This window comes from Trachurus trachurus, assembly GCF_905171665.1.
Source record: "Trachurus trachurus genome assembly, chromosome: 6".
Classification (NCBI taxonomy): domain Eukaryota; kingdom Metazoa; phylum Chordata; class Actinopteri; order Carangiformes; family Carangidae; genus Trachurus; species Trachurus trachurus.
In genome coordinates, this window is record NC_139897.1 from 34,615,379 (window position 1) to 34,632,493 (window position 17,115).

At 42.6% G+C, this 17,115-nt stretch overlaps 1 protein-coding gene across 1 annotated transcript; it reads right to left on the reverse strand.

Annotated features, from left to right (window-relative positions):
* Positions 1 to 487: 487 nt before the first annotated feature.
* cln6b (CLN6 transmembrane ER protein b) lies at positions 488 to 16,707 on the reverse strand (the record flags this gene model as incomplete). Its single annotated transcript, XM_083974435.1, has 8 exons — positions 488 to 630; positions 2,079 to 2,086; positions 2,129 to 2,257; positions 4,682 to 4,804; positions 6,316 to 6,371; positions 7,378 to 7,665; positions 15,263 to 15,389; positions 16,646 to 16,707. 8 exons carry the CDS (start codon positions 16,705 to 16,707, stop codon positions 488 to 490), a joined length of 936 nt encoding a protein of 311 aa, XP_083830561.1.
* Between the last annotated feature and the right edge of the window lie 408 nt (positions 16,708 to 17,115).

The following is a 17,115-nucleotide window of genomic DNA, read 5'->3' on the forward strand; positions in this document are numbered from 1 at the left end:
TTACTTTTTTCAAGCAGATTTTCACTTGAAATAAGTAGAAAAATCTGACAGTGGAGCAAGTTTTTCTTCCTTATTACAAGCACAAAAAACTTGCTTTCACTGGCAGATTTTTCTACTTATTTCAAGTGAAAATTAGTTTGAAACAAGTGAAAATGATCTAAAAACACGTTAATTTTTAGGTGATGAGTCTTATTTTAAATGGAAAGAGATTAGTTTTGACTAAAATTTAGACATTTTGACAAGAAATAAGACAAATATTCTTGGAAAGATTTTGAGTTTTTGCAGTGTAAGATACATTTTTTAAGAAACTAACTGAGTTGCAAGTGTCCCGCTTTTAAGAGTGCAGGCAGCTTTGGTTCTCCAGTAGCCATTGTTTTAAGTTAGGAGAGAAATTTTAAAAGTTTATTCTGCTTTCCAGTTCCAGTCTTTGATGGCTGTCCATGAAAAGGCCGATCGTGTAAATGAGGATTGTGAATTCAGAGCGAGGTCAGGTGTGTGTGAGCTGGCGGCGGCGGATGTGGAGCGTGTAGACGGCGCGGGGCTGAGGGACGTAGATGAGTCCGGGGTGTTTCCTCCTCAGGACACCGTCGTCCCACAGACACACGACCCAGACCAGCAGCAGCAGCAGAGCTACAGAGAAGCTGCAGAGACACAGAGGGACAACAGAAATTATTTTACTGCCCAGAGCAGGAAAGGTCAGTTTAAAGGTAACAATAAAATAAGATAAAATAAAATAGAATAAATTAAAATATTCTAGTCTAGTGCAAAAAATACATATAAACATAACATTTTCAAGGCTATTTCTCGACATTATCGTATAATTAAATGTTATTTCTAGGCTATTTCTGGACATATAAGCATGCACTTTAGGATTCATATAAAAAGAATAAAATAAAATAGAATAGAATAAAGATAAAGATAGACATATACAGAAAAAGTTATTGGGCAAAACATGCTGCTGTTACAGGAAGAAAAGGAGGGGGAGGGGGAGGAGAAGGAGGAGGAAGAAGAGGAGGGGGAGAAGGAAGAGTGGAAGATGGGGGAGGAAGAAGAGAGGAGGGGATGAATAATAGGGGGAGAGGGGGAAGAAGAGGAGAAGGAAGAGGAGGAGGGGGAGGAGAGAGGAAGAAGGGGAGAAGGAGGAGGAAGACAAAGGGGAAGAGGGGGAGAGGAGGAGGAGGGGATGAATAATAGGGGAAGAGGAGGAATAAGAGGAGAAGGAAGAGGAGGAAATGGGGGGAGTTAGAGTGGAAGGAAGAGTGGAAGAGGAGGAGGAGAGGGAGGAGGAAGAGGAGAAGGAAGAGGAGGAGAAAGATGAGAAGGAAGAGGAGGAGAGGGAGGAGGAAGAAGAGGAGGAGGAGGGAGGAAGAAGAGGAGAAGGAAGAGTGGAAGAGAAAGTGGAAGAGGGGGAGAGGAGGAAGAAGGAATGAATAATAGGGGAAGAGGAGGGGAGGAAGAGTGGAAGAGGAGGAGGAAGAGGGGATGAATAATAGGGGAAGAAGAGGAGAGGGAGGAGGAAGAAGGAATGAATAATAGGGGAAGAAGAGGAAGAAGAGGAGAAGGACGGGGAGGGGGAGGAAGATTGGTAGGGGAGGAGGAGGAGAAAGGAGGAAGAAGAAGAGAGGGGAGAAGGAAGAGTGGAAGAGAAAGTGGAAGAGGGGGAGACGAGTAAGAGGGGATGAATAATAGGGGAAGAGGAGGAAGAGGAGGAGGAAGAGGAGAAGGACGGGGAGGGGGAGGAAGATTGGTAGGGGAGGAGGAGGAGAAAGGAGGAGGACGGAAGAAGAGGAGAAGGAAGAGGAGGAGGAGGAAGAGGAGGGGGAGGAAGACAAAGGGGAGGAAGAAGAGAGGAAGAAGGGAAGAGGAGGAAGAAAAGAAGAAGGAAGAGGAGGAGGAAGAGGAGGAGGAAGAGGAGGAGAGGGAGGAGGAGAAGGAAGAGGAGGAGAGGGAGGAGGACGGAAGAAGAGGAGAAGGAAGAAGAGGAGAGGGAGGAGGAAGAGGGGAGAAAGAGAGGAAGAGCAGGAAGAAGAGAAGATGGAGGAGGAGGAGGAGCCTCGTTCCCTCGTCTCGTTCTTCACCTCTCAGACTAAACGTAGATGCTGCTGTTGCCATGGAGACTGTAGTTTACCTGTAGAGCATGAAGAGGCCGTTGCCGTCGGGAACCAGGCCCCGCCTCCTCTGGTGCATCACCGTGGCGGCCATGGCGAAGAAGGTGAAGGTGAAGAGGATGAAGGTCTGGCCCTCGGCGATCAGGTACCTGTTGCCGTGGGAAACACAGCGATGACGTCATCAGCTCGTTATGACATCACAACACGACACGACAACCTGTTAATTCACCTTAAATAACCAAGATGTTCAGTCAGCGAAACATTTTGTAGGCCTACCGCTGATTCAACAGATAATTAATAAAATATTATTCTTAATAACAACAGAATAATATAAATTATAATATAAGTATCGGTAACCCTTTAATTTACTATGAAATCTACTGTTATTTCAAGGCTATTTCTTGACATTATTGTGTAATTAATTGTTAATTCAAGGCTATTCTTGACATTGTTACATAATTTATTGTTATTTCTAGGCTATTTCTTTACATTATCACGTAATAAATTGTTATTTCTAGACTATTTCTTGACGTTATCATGTAATTAATTGTAATTTCTAGACTATTTCTTGACGTTAATACGTAATTAATTGTTATTTCTAGACTAATTATTTACATTGTCACGTAATTTCAAGGCTATTTTTCGACATTGTTACATAATTAACGGGCTGTAAATGAAAGCGTTACCAAATAATCCAACAATTATCATGATTATTAGTTATTATAAATAAGGGAGTTCAATTTATTTTTTGCTTAAACTGAACATTTGTTTTGTCATTTACTTTTCATTTTGTTTGCTGTGGTATAAAATGAGTTTGTCCGACTCTCCAGGGTTCCTTGAACACATCACCAAACAATTTCTGCAGCAGTTTCCACAATCTCTGAGTGCACCTTGTGTGAAATTTAAAAACATTGTGAACTGAAATAAATAGAAAATCATGGAGGAAAAGAAACATGTGAGAGTGATTCAGCAGATTTTTTTTTTTTTTTTTACAGCTGAGTCGTAGTTTTTATTTAAAGAGTCAAAACTCACGAGCACTTTAATCTGTGAGTGCTCCAGTCAGCAACAACCTGAGAAGTGAAACTGATCAATTATTACTACACACTCACTCAGGTGTCACACACTAGTTACAGTTTCAGTGTGTGTGTGTGTGTGTGTGTGTGTGTGTGTGTAGAACCAGACACCATGAGTACAGTCACAGTTAACTTTACACTGCAAAAACTCAAATATCTTACCAAGAATATTTGTCTTATTTCTACTCAAAATGTCATTTCTAGTCAAAACAAATCTCATTCTACTTAAAATAAGAAAAAGTAACTTATTTTTAGACACTTTTTACTTCTTTCAAGCAGATTTTCACTTGAAATAAGTAGAAAAATCTGATAGTGGAGCAAGTTCTTATTACAAGCACCAAAAACTTGCTTTCACTGGCAGATTTTTCTACTTATTTCAAGTGAAAATCAGTTTGAAACAAGTGAAATGATCTAAAACAAGTACATTTTTAGGTGATGAGTCTTATTTTAAGTGGAAAGAGTTTTGTTTTGACTAGAAATGAGACATTTTGACAAGAAATAAGACAAATATTCTTGGAAAGATTTTGAGTTTTTGCAGTGTAAGGTTGTTGCTCACAGCTCGTGTTCACTGTCGCTCCTCCAGGATCAATAAAGTTTTTGTTGAGCTGTTGTTTGTGTCACTCCTCACCTGTTCACCACCTGCTGAGTCACATGACGCTGACTCACCTGTTGCTGCTGCTGAGTCACCTTTTACTGTTACACTATAAAAACACCAGGAACCAGGAAGTAACAATAACAAAGCTCTGTGTGGTGGAGGAGGAGGAAGAGGAGGATGAGGAGGAGGAGAGAGGGGGGGAGGAGAAGGAGGGGGAGGGGGAGGGTGAGAGAGGAGGAGGAAGAGGCGGTGGAGGAAGAAAAGGGGAGGGGGGAGTGGTAGAGAAGGAGGGGGAAGAGTATACAAGAGGAAGTGAGAGAGATGGGAATGAGGAGGAAGAAAAGGGGAAGAAGAGAAGGAAGAGGATGGGGAGAAAGAGTGAAATAGGAGGAAGGGAAGAACAAAGAGGAAGAGAAGGGGAAGAAGAGGAGGAGGAGTAGAAGGGGGAGGCTGAGGAGGAGGGGAGGAAGAAGAGGGGAAGAAGGGAAGAGGAGGAGGGAGAGGAAGAAGGGGAGAGGGAGAAGGGGGAGAAAGAGTGGGAGAGGAGGAGGAAGAAGAAGAGGAAAGGGAGGAGGAAGAGAAGGGGAGGAGGAGTAGAAGGGGAAGGAGGAGGAAGGGAGAAAGAAGAGGGGAAGAAGGGAAGAGGAGGAGGGAGAGGGAGAAGGGGAGGAACAGTGAAAGGAGGAGGGGTGAAGAAGAGAAGAGGGAGGAGGGGAGAAAGAGTTGAAGATGAGCTCCATCTGCTCCTGTTGTTTCTCTCAGCATCACAGACATCAGGTCTGAACCTCAGAAACTGTCAGCTCAAGATCCAAGATGGCCGCTCCGCTCCGTACATCCACAGTGACTAGACTCTGACCTGAACGCTCCATCAGTCATATATACCTGTAGGTAACTATTACACTGACCAGTAGTAGGCGCTGTTGGGCGCCAGCAGCAGCCACGCTGCCGAGGGCAACCGCACCTCCTCACTGCTGCTGCAGAAACTACCACTGAAGAAGAGCAGGAGGACCAGGAAGAAGGGAACAAACCTGGAGGAGAGGAGAAGAAGAGAAGAAGCTGCTGAAGATGAGTCTGATTCACATTTAAAGGGATAGTAGCATTTTTTTAAAGTGGGGTTGTATGATCTCCAAATAGCCCCTAAGTACTTTAATTGCAGTAGAAGACTCTCTGCACTCCTCCCGTTAGCAACGCCAGCCCATAATAGCCCTGCCCAGAGATTTACAACATACAGTGTTGTGAACAGACCCAAAGAAACGGCCTATTTTCACGGCCTAAAAGAGGTTATACCTGAAAAAAAATACACAGTTCCATTGTTCACTATAATATAATTTTTTCCAGCCCTTCAAAGTGCAGGAAAAACACAGTTTTTATTTGGACCGAACCAACTGCTGATCGGCGGGCGCTAACCCTGGGCGGAGGGATACGTGAGTTGGTTCGGTCCAAATAAAAACTGTGTGTTTTCCTGCACTTTGAAGGGCTGGAAAAAATTATATTATAGTGAACAATGGAACTGTGTATTTTTTTTCAGGTAAAACCTCTTTTAGGCCGTGAAAATAGGCCGTTTCTTTGGGTCTGTTCACAACACTGTATGTTGTAAATCTCTGGGCAGAGCTATTATGGGCTGGCGTTGCTAACGGGAGGAGTGCAGAGAGTCTTCTACTGCAATTAAAGTACTTAGGGGCTATTTGGAGATCATACAACCCCACTTTTAAAAAAATGATACTATCCCTTTAAGTCTGAGCCAGATGCGTTCAGGGTTCTGGTTCTGGATCAGACCGAGTCCTGGAGGAGCAGCTCTTCATCTTTAGACCAAGAAATGAACTATTTCAAAATATTTGGTTCAATTTATCAAAGTTATAAATATTATGTTATAAAGACAAGTGAGTTTGTTCTGGAGATAAACTGACTCCAGGTCTGTTTATAGATGTTTCTATTGAAGTTCCTTCAAAATAAAGGTAGATGTTTGTGTTAAAGCTCCATACAGTATAAAGGTAGATGTTTGTGTTAAAGCTCCATACAGTATAAAGGTAGATGTTTGTGTTAAAGCTCCATACAGTATAAAGGTAGATGTTTGTGTTAAAGCTCCATACAGTATAAAGGTAGATGTTTGTGTTAAAGCTCCATACAGTATAAAGGTAGATGTTTGTATCAAAGCTCCATACAGTATAAAGGTAGATGTCCATGTGTAGTGTGATTATAAAGCAGCTCTAGGTTCTATATTAATACTGTGAAAGTATCAAAGTCTCAGTCCACAGAGAAATGCACACAGCCTGTATTCAGAAACTGAGCCTTTAAAAACCAGCCGTCAGGACTTCCTGTCACTTTGTGATGTCACAACTAAGCCCCGCCCCCTCACCACCTGGATAAACACCATCAGGATCTTGTTTCTCTGAGTGTTTATGAACCTTTAAATCAACAGATTCTTCATTTCTGGTTAAAAAAAACAAACCCAAATCAATCAGTTATTATAAAATATGTACATTTCTGATAAATTAGATTTTAATATTCAACATTTGTTACCATGGAAACCCCGCCTTACCACATCAGATGGCCCAGAGTGTGGTCGTAGTAGAAGAGGAGCTCGAAGGCGTCGACCTGTGAAATGAAACAACATCTGGATGCTGTTGATTTAATGTTTCTGTCTCGTTCGTTTCCCTCTCGGCTGCGGATGCTTCCAGACAACATTCGCTCCGATATTGGATGAGGAATAAAATCCCAGATCACATTAGAGACGAAACACACACACACACACACACACACACACACACACACACACACACACACACACCGTCTGAAACAACCAACAACTACAACAAGAACTAAAACTAAAACTTAAAGGAGAAGTTTCTACTTCAATTTGACTGAATCAATTATTAAAGGGATAGTTCACCCAAAATTCAAATTTCACTCATTATCTCCTGCCCCTCATGTGGACTTTCTTCGTCCAAAAAGACACACCAAAAAAACATCCAAATACCTCCATACTGCTCGTCTGTAATGTCCGTCTTGTATTGAAGCCCCGACATGAGAAATTGTTCCGAAAAAAATTAAATAAGTCTATATTTTAAGCTTGTTTGTAACGGAAGCTCCCAGTGTCTCAGTTCACTGCTCTTCCTGTGTCAGTGCAAATCTCGCGTCGGGGCTTCAATACAAGAGGGACATTACATACGAGCAGCATGGAGGTATTTGGATGTTTTTTGGTGTGTCTTTTTGTTACGAAGACAGTTGGTATCCATTTGCAACCGTTATATGGACATGCACTGCTACGCCGAGACCCCGCTGTAACTCAGAGAAGCCACGGAGGACTCTGAAACTTCTCCCAGCCCTTAGTCCACATGAGGGGGAGGAGATATTAATGAGTGAAATTTGAATTTTGGGTGAACTATCCCTTTAAAGGAGACAGTTTCTACTTCGATTTGACCGAATCAATCAATTAATGATTGATTAATTGGCCTCAGAACAAGTCGACCTTCAGTTGTGACATCATATATGACATCATAAATCCTTGTGTGTGTGTGTGTGTGTGTGTGTGTGTGTGTGTGTGTGTGTGTGTGTGTGTGTGTGTGTGTGTGTGTGTGTGTGTGTGTGTGTGTGATCCCACCAGGGCCGGCGGCTCCAGCTTCCTCATGACCTCGTTCTCCCTGACGGACAGGTGCAGCTCGTAGCCAATCAGCAGCAGCCGCCGGGCCACCGAGTCCGCCACCAGGTGGAAGCCGGTCGCCATGACGATGGAGACGAGGCCGAGGCGCACGGCGACGGGGGGCGGGGTCCTGGGGCTGCGCTCCAGCACCTGGAGCAGGACGAGCGGCGCCGTGACGTTGTACAGGAAGTGGAGACAATCCGCCGCTCCGGGCCGGTTCAGAGGAAACAGGTCGGAGGGGACGAGGAGCTGCAGCCGGAGGAAAACACAGGAAGTTCAAACATCAAGGAAACAAAAAACTACTTCAATATGATCTGTAGACCACGACAGAGTATTAGGGACACATTGAGAGAAAAAAAAATTCACAGACTTTGAGAATAAAGTCATTATGTTATGAGAAAAGTCATAATTTTACAAGGAAAGTCATACTTTTACGAGGAAACGTCATAATATAAGGAGAATAAAGTCATAAGATTACGGGAGAAAAAAAAAGGTCAGAATTATACGAGAATAAAGTAATAATATTACAAGAATAATGTCATAATTTTACTACAATAAGTCATGATTTTAAAGTAATTATATTATGAGAATAAAGTCATAATATTATGCAGGAGAAAAGTCATAACATTACAAGAAAAAGTCGAAATTTTACGAGAAAAAAGTCATTATATAAGAAAAAAGTCAGATTTTATGAGAAAAAATTCATAATTTTACGAAGGGAAGAATAAAGTCATTATTTTACAACAATGAGTCGTAATTTTACGACAAAAAAGTCATAATTTTACAACAAAAAAGTTAGAATTTATACAAGAAAAAAGTTAAGAAAAAGAAATCACAAGAATAAAGTGATAATAATACGCAGAAAAAAGTCATAACATTTTGCGAAAAAGTCATAATTTTACAAGAAAAAAGTCATAATATTACAAGAAAAAAGACAATCTTTATGAGAAAAAGTCATAATTTTACGAGGGGAAAAGTCATAATATTATCGTAATATTATGTGGAAAAAAGTCATAACATTACAAGAATAATGTCATCATATTATGAGAAAAAAGTCATAATTTTACCCTCCTAGAAAAAAGTCATAACATTACAAGAAAAATCTGAATTTTACGACACTGAAGTACAACTTCACCAAACGCTCCACGGCCTCATTATATCAAATTTCTTCCTCTTATGCCCTGTACACACTGTACGATTTCGGCCGTCGCAGACGAAAGACGGCGGATCGTAGGAGAATCGTGGCGAAATCTTTGGTCGTAGCTCTAAATCGGCCGTCTTACGTCGCACAGTGAGACAGGCTCTACGACGGCCGTTGTCAGCGTCTTGCGACCAAAGACGACCTGCGATTAAATTCTGACAGTGTCAGAAAACTGCTACGACCTACGTCTACTAATCAGCTGATGGACGTCTATCAGGTGGCGCAGGTGACAGGGACGAGCACTGATTTTAGAGTAAAATAGCAGCTGAGTGTCACAGTGTCACAGTGTAACAGCTGTGTGTGTGACTCTACTAATCAGCCAATAAAAATGCAGCAGGAAATGACGCACTCGACACCGACCAACCGCCGCGAAACCCAAATAAACGAAGAAGAAGAAAAGAAACGGTTACTCACTATGGACGCCGGTAAACAAAAACAAAAACAAAAGATGTGGAACTCGAGAAAGGAAGAACTACTCGTTGAGCTCTGGCAGCAGCAGCCGTGCCTCTTTGATGTGTCGGCCAGCTGCTACCACGACCGGGTCAAAAAGGACGCAGCTTGGAAAGCCATTGCGGAGGAACTACAACTCCCAGGTGAGCAAGCTAACAGCTAGCTAGCAGCTAGCGCGCGCACACACACACACACACACGCACACACACACACACACACACACACACACACACACACACACACACACACACAGTAGTGCCCATATAGTATCAGTAACCCCTAACCCTCCAACAAACAAATTCATGCAACAGCTATACAGCTACACGGCCTGCGTCAATGTAGAAGAAAAACAAAATAACTACTGTATAACAAAATTAGACACAGAAAATGATTCCAAACAAGGTAAATACAACACAAAGTGATCACTTAATTGAAGAGATGTGACCCTCAGTGTGCTTTCTGTGGATGTTGTGCTTTTGTTGTTTTGTTTGTTATTTGTGTGGAACTTTGGACGTCTTATCTAATCTTATCTTAATGTTATGTTTCACAGTTGGAGAAGTTGTAACCAGGGCGGCTTCCCTCCGTACCCAGTACGGTAAGCTCCTCCACCCAAAGCCGAGTGGGAGTGGGGCAAAGGATGTCACGACAAGACAAAAATGGATATTGAAACACCTGGCATTCCTTAAATGCCATGTCTTGCCACGCCAGGCGTTAAGCACTTTGGAGGTATGTTGGCACGTGTAAATTTCACATTCCCACTTTGCATTTCTTCATCATCAAAGTAAATAGCTGGACTATTGCTTGGTGTAATTATCATATTACCTAATGTGAGAGGGGTGTGTTGTTTACATGCTGTCCATTTAGCATCTAGGCCTACAGTTACAGTACAGTTTGCTGGTTAACAGTCATTTGTTTTAGTTTTCAACAAAAAAAAAACTTTGCTCTGTTTAACAGCACTTGGGAAATATTTTTTTAAAAGTGAAATTTTAATAACTATGTCCTCAACTGTAAATGAGTTTATTAATTTTAATCCCTTGTGGACTGTTATGTCTTGTTGGTGACTGAAAAGATACATAAAAACACTGCCATAACTCTTTAAAAATCACACTATGTTTTGCCCATCATTCAGGCAGATCAACTGTCAGTGTCTGACATGACTGAGAGCAGTGGTGAACAAGACCTCCAACAAGACAACGATCACCCAGAAGACTTGTCGTCACTATCTATAGACAAGACCATATCCCAACCAGTGTCCCGTTCCTCTTCACCCACACCCACTCAACGGGCAAGGAGCAGGCAAAGGAGCAGCAAGACAGGGGCGAAGGATGAGTTGAGCCTGGAGCGAGAAAAGATAGAAATCCTGAGACAAGTTGTGGCAAGTAATTCTGCCACCAGCAGTGACGATTCGGACGACATATTTGGAAGACATGTAGCGAGTGAGATGCGGCAGATCCAGGACCCTCTGGAGAAGATGCAGGCGAGGCGGTCAATTTCCCGCATTTTGTATGACGCACAGGAGAGAAGTATGACCAAAGTCCAACAACCAACATATCATTCATTCTCCACTGCACCACACCGAAGCTTTCACCCGTATCACCAGCCTCCTGCCAGTTCGACTCCTCATCCACCTGGTAGCTTCATGGGAATGCTGGCTGGCTCGTCAGACCAGCAAGATGAGGAGCATTACTAAGAAGTTGTTGTTTTTTTTTAAAAGCAAGCACTACACTTTGACACAGTTAATGTCAAGTTCATGTATGGTTGAAGTAGTGTTGATATAAGCTATATTTATGTCAGGGTTCTTGAGCAATGGGCTCTTTGCACAGCTCCACTACTTCCTGGACTTAATGCTGCTCCTTCATTTCCTGTCTTACATTATTGGACAACCTGATCAATCCAGGTGTGTCTGAGTAGTCACAATGGTCAGACACACCTGGATTGATCAGGTTGTCCAATAATGTAAGACAGGAAATGAAGGAGCAGCATTAAGTCCAGGAAGTAGTGGAGCTGTGCAAAGATCCCATTGAGAAGTTATTTGCATTTTTCATGTTTACACTGCATTATTATTATTATTATTAATGTTTTATTTAACAAACCTATGGGTAAAGAAAGAAGAAGACCGCACACTAGTTTAGCTCCCCTGACAATTTACCGAGTGGTAACGTTACCACTCAGTGTGTGACAATAAATTGTCACGGGAGCTAAACTAGTGTGCGGTCTTCTTCTTTCTTTACCTGTATCTCCTTTTGTGGACCTGCACCTAGCCTCATGTTTTTTTGGGATGTGCGTGTCTTTGTTCTTATTTAACAAACCTGAAATGAAATTGTGTAAAAATACAATAAAATGAGATTTCAAGTATTCCAGTTTCATATATTTCCATTTATTGCTAATGATCTATGTAAATGCATCAAATTGATAAGGATTATTATATGTCAAACCAACTTATAGCAACCTTCTTTAAGCAACTTCTTCCTTTACATTACAGCATTTGTTCCTGCCAAGACACAGAACCTGCTGGTGAGGAAAAGTAGTCTTTCAGTCTGTCACGCTGCTCCTTTGCAGTTCTGGTAGGATTTCTATCTCTGCCAGCAGGCACTGACTGAAGGGTGGTGCCATGGCGCCAGCTTCCAGGGATGATGTGATGGTCTTCGTCCTCTATGTCTACCAGAGCAGGGGGGATGTAGGTGTCTGTGGCCTGTGCTCGCAGGTAGTTGTGTAGGGACAGGGCAGCAAGGGTTATGCAGGACACTGTCTCTGGGTCTAGAGGAATGGCCGTAAGAAAGACTCGCCATCTATTGGCAAGTATGCCAAAGGCATTCTCTACCACACGTCTAGCTCTTGACAGTCTGTAATTATAGATGCGCTGCTCATGGTCGAGTTGTCTGAAGGGGTATGGCTTCATTAAGTGTGTGTTTAGTGGAAATGCCTCATCTGCTACAAACATGAAAGGCATGACAACATCTGTGCCAGGTAGACTCTGAGCTGGCGGAATATGTAGGAGGTTGCTGGTTATTGCCTGTTTCAGGTCAGAGTGGGCATAAACACCTCCATCAGACACTCGGCCTTGAGTACCAACATTGGCATAGAGAAAACGGTAATTAGCATCTACCACAGCCATCAGGACTACAGAAAAATGAGACTTGTAGTTCCTGAAGGTGCTCCCACTGTTGCTTGGTGGAAGGATGGCAATATGTTTTCCATCAATGGCACCGAGACAGTGGGGAAACTGCCATTTGTGCTGAAAGCCACGGGCCACTTCTCTCCACTCATCCTCAGTAGTGGGTGTCTACTCAGAACAAAACAGACAGAGGAGAATCATTAATGTAACATCAATTTATTTACATGTGATTTATTTGTTTTACAAATGTAAGAGTTATGTCTGACATGTTGCAATCCAGCTGGTTCACAATATATATCACCTTCAGGTAATCCTTCTTCAGTACATGATGCAACGCCTTACAGGTCCTCTTAACAAGAACACCAACAGTGCTCCTTCCAACACGATACTGGAAACTCAGTGAAGAAAACGACTCTCCTGTCAAATAGAGATAAATTGTAAAAAACTATTGTGTGTGGGTTGAGTACCCTAAATAAGAGGACAAAATTGTCCCTTTTCATAACTAAAGGAGTTTTTTTTGCTACACAATGAAACATTGCATAGTATATGATGTGTGTTATTAAATTAAATATATAATTAAATATTAAAACATGCACAACTGGACCAAATATGAAGAGGATCACCATTTCCAGTGTGAAATTAGTGGAGAAAGTGCGCCACCTAGAGGACAAAAATGTCCCCATCAGGGATTTGGGTTTAGAGAGAAGTAAATAAATAAAAAAGGAGTGCGTGAATGTGGGTGCGGGTATGTGAGTGGGTGTACGCGTTTACGCATGCATTTTTCTGTGCGTGTGTGTAAAATAATAATAAGATAAGTGATCATGAGAACAGTGATAATTAGCCTACCTGTTGCTAAATATCTCAGTGCAATGGATAGTCTCTCTCTGGCACTGATCGCCTGTCTCAGTTGGGTGTTGTTTTTGGAAATATATGGAGCCACCAGTTGGAGCAGATGGTTGAATTGGTCCACATCCATGCGGAGAAAACTCCTGAAGCTGCTTTGATCATCTGTCTATACAGTACAACAAGCAGACTTTTAATAGCTCTCTCTGTGAAGACACTATTCAGTTCAGAAATAATGTTGCCATCTCAAGTAGCCTATTCATTGCGTATGTAACGTTAAATGCTAATGTGTTTGTGTTTTGCAAATCATGTCAGTAACCGTTATACACGTCCGATAGGCTACGCTAACGTTAGATAATAATACATACCTCCAACTCTCGCTGCAAAACCGGCATCCCAAGTTGGCCTCTCTTCCCGAGCCACGACCGCGACCACATTCTCCTCCTCTTTTTCCTCTTTATCAAGTTTTTTTCTGTGCACAAAAGTGCCACAATAACAAGGGCTGCCTTCTTCATTTTTCCGTTTGTTTTGCTCCTACCGGCTTCTCCGCAACTATGGTGACGCAGCTGATGCTGACGTCACCTACGATTCATAAACACAGTCGTACAACCTGCCCGCATCAAACCCGTTGTCGTAGCAAAGATTGTAAATTCCACGTCGCATAGTGTGTCATGCAACAGTCTTATAAGACTGCTAAAATCGCACAGTGTGTAGAGGGCATAAGGGTGTATTCACACCTGTTAGTGTGCACCCTGGTGCGCACCAAATGTTAAAATGATACATTGTTTCATTTTTCAGTTAGTGCGGTTGCGTTCACACCTGCTTTTTATCACTCGGGACCAAACTTGGAGAACGTCACGTCTCCATGACTACCGGCTGGAATCTGGACGCGCTGATTGATAAAACTTTCATGATGGAGACTCCAGTAGGGCCAGTTGTTAGTAGCTCTGGTCATTTATTTCTATATTGTTTGCATGAATAACTCTGTTTGGTACTTCCGGCTGGTTTCCGGTTGCGTTCACCCAGCTCGGTCCCGTTAGTTCCCGGTTAAACGTTAAACACGGACCTCCGCTGCTCGGTAACCAGCTGCTCCGCGGACCCGAGGGACGGACCCGCCGACCTGAGCGGACTCAGCGGACACGCAGCGACCGGCTGCTGCTGCTGCTTCGTTTGTGGGGACAGAGCTCCGCAGCACCGGAGCACCGGGTGGTCTCCCCGCTGCGTTAACCCGTTGTCAGTGACTACGGGAGCCCTTTTAGCTCAAACGTGTTGAGTTCGCCTGGCAGTTGGCTCGCACCAGAGTGCGGTTGCTTTCACACCTAAACTAGTGCACCAGAGTTCGGCTGGAGCCGAACCGAGACGAGACGAGACCACCTCCTCAGGCCGCACTAGTTTTGGTGCATTAGAGTGCGATTTGCTTTCACACCGACCCAAACTGGACCAAATTTAGTGCGCACCAGATTTAGTGCGCACTAAAGCGGCGTTCACACCGAACGCGATAGACGCGAATATAATCGCGCCAGACGCTTCATTCGCACCGCTTGGTCATTTTGGATCATTCGCTTCCATCGCGTCATTCGCGCTAGACGCTCCGCCCGTTAATTAGAAAACCGGTCTCAACCTGCTCTCTTTCCACGTCGATCGTGGCTGATATCACCACCGTTGCTGCACTGTAGCCTACTTGCTGTACAAGTCTCAGAAACACCGGAAAACCACCGCCGTCGTGTCTGGGTTCACTGTGTGTGTGTGTGTGTTTTTTTGTTCACTCTGTGTAGAAGACGGCAGCGGTGCCCACACACAGCTCATATACAATTAGCTTCTCCTTCATGTTGGTCTGAGTGTAAACAACCGTACAGAGAAGTGACGTCGTCAGCTTGAACTCGGCGCTGATTGGATGTCACGGTGCGATGCCGCCTGAAAAGTTCAAGATTTTCAACTTTATTCGCGCCGCTCCAGACGCTTCATTCGCACCGCCTCCGCCTGCATCGCGTGTCATTGCGCCATTTACATTGATTTTCAATGTAGAGTTGCTGCTCCATTCACGTCTATCGCGTCCGGTGTGAACGCCGCTTAACACTGCAGGTGTGAATACACCCTAAAACAACAGGTTCAAATATTATGACTTTATTCTCAAAGTCTGACAGTAAAATGTTTTCTCAGTGTGGCCCTACTACAGTAATACTTCCGTTGTCGTAGTAACCGAACAGAAACTGATGCGGTTGTCGTGTTCCCGTTACCATGACAACGGGCCGTCCCACGTCCAGGATCCAGCTGTGGAGGACGAGGCCGAGCCAGAGGTGCAGGTGGAACTGCGGCTTCACTAGAACCCGGTTCGATTCCTCCTCTGGAGAACCGGGCAGACGACTGCAGGACGGAAACAGAACCTGAAGAACCAGAACTCCACATCTGGCTGCTAGAACCAAACCGGTCCAGATGTTTACTGGTCGTTTACTGGTCCAGATGTGAACCGGTCTGGGCCAGATTAGCTCTGTCCTGGTGAACATCGTGGACTCTCTCCTCTAATCACATCTGTCACATCCAGCTGTGTGTGTGTGTGTGTGTGTGTGTGTGTGTGTGTGTGTGTGTGTGTGTGTGTGTGTGTGTGTGTGTGTGTGTGTGTGTTATAATCAGTCTGAAAACAGCTTCACATTTAAAATTCATTGTTAAATTTCACTGTTTAAGAAAAACAAAAACAAAAATGATTTATTCTATTAAATTCTTTAATTCCAGTTTGTTGTAACTTTTTAAAACAAAGAGAATGAAACACAGATTTTCTCAGTGGGAGAAGCAGCAGAATGATTATAGTGACAATTTTATTTTATTGTATTTTACATTACAATTATTAATTTTGATTGTCGATGTTTTTGTTCTTTTATTTTTATAGATTTTTTTGTCTCATTATTTCTGACGTCTTTTGGTCTGAAGTCACAGCAGCACTGTATTTAGATAGATAGATAGATAGATAGATAGATAGATAGATAGATAGATAGATAGATAGATAGATAGATAGATAGATAGTCAGTTTGTCTCAGATTATTTGTGTTAATTAAATATAAATGTGACTTTTTGTTCATGTTTAATATCAAAAAATAAAATAAAAAACTGAAAAAATCAGTTTTTAGTTCAGATTTGTAGCATTTCTGGATCTGTCAATTTGTAATTTAATTTTTTTTTTCCTTTTTCATTATTTTTTTTTTATTAATTCAGTATTTTTCATTTTTCTATGTTAACTTGTCTTTTTTTCCCCTTGTTTTTCTTTCTTTTCAGTTTTTTTTGTTATGTTGTGAGTTTCTGTGTTGTCTTCCTACTCTGAAGACCACCACTGTTGTTTTTTTTACATAGGGGAGGTATTTATTTTTATCAGCCTTTTTTGGCTTCTACCTCTCCTGCACAATGTTTAATTTCATTATTTCCATTGTTTATACAGGTTTTATAATGTGCAAATAAAAAAACTAAACTAAACTAAACTAAATAATATATCAAATATCAAAACTTTATTCTGAAAATCCGGTCTGTGTGTGAGGTTCTAGTCTCAGAACTGGTCTCAGGTCTGATCTGAGACTAACGAGTTCAGACTGAAGCAGCTCGTTAACAGAAACAGGAAGTAGAAGCAGACGAACCTGAACATGAAGCCGGACGCTGCAGACGAGCTGGTTCTCCTACGACTCATCGTCTTCATCATGTCTTCTTCACCTCCTCCTCTATCTCTGTCTTTCTCTCTGTCTCTCCATCCTCTGGACCGATGGAGCTGCAGGTTTATCTGCTGCTGCTGCTGCTGCTGCTGCTGCTGCTGCTGCTGCTGCTGCTTTAATCCTCTAATCTGTGTTTCATTAGTCACATTAATCTGGTCTCAGATCAGCACGGTGAGGAGCTTAAACTGTTTAAAACCACAAACACCTGAAACAGGATTTTAATCTGGAAACTGGGACACACACACACACACGAAACATATTCTGTCAATCATCATCGTCTCATCCGACTGATCCCAGGTCAGATCTGAGGTCAGACAGGTCAGTTTAGATCAACAATGAACCTGAATGTGAAGATTTCAGGTGTTTAAAACCTTAATGTTGTCCTTCTGGGTCAAGGA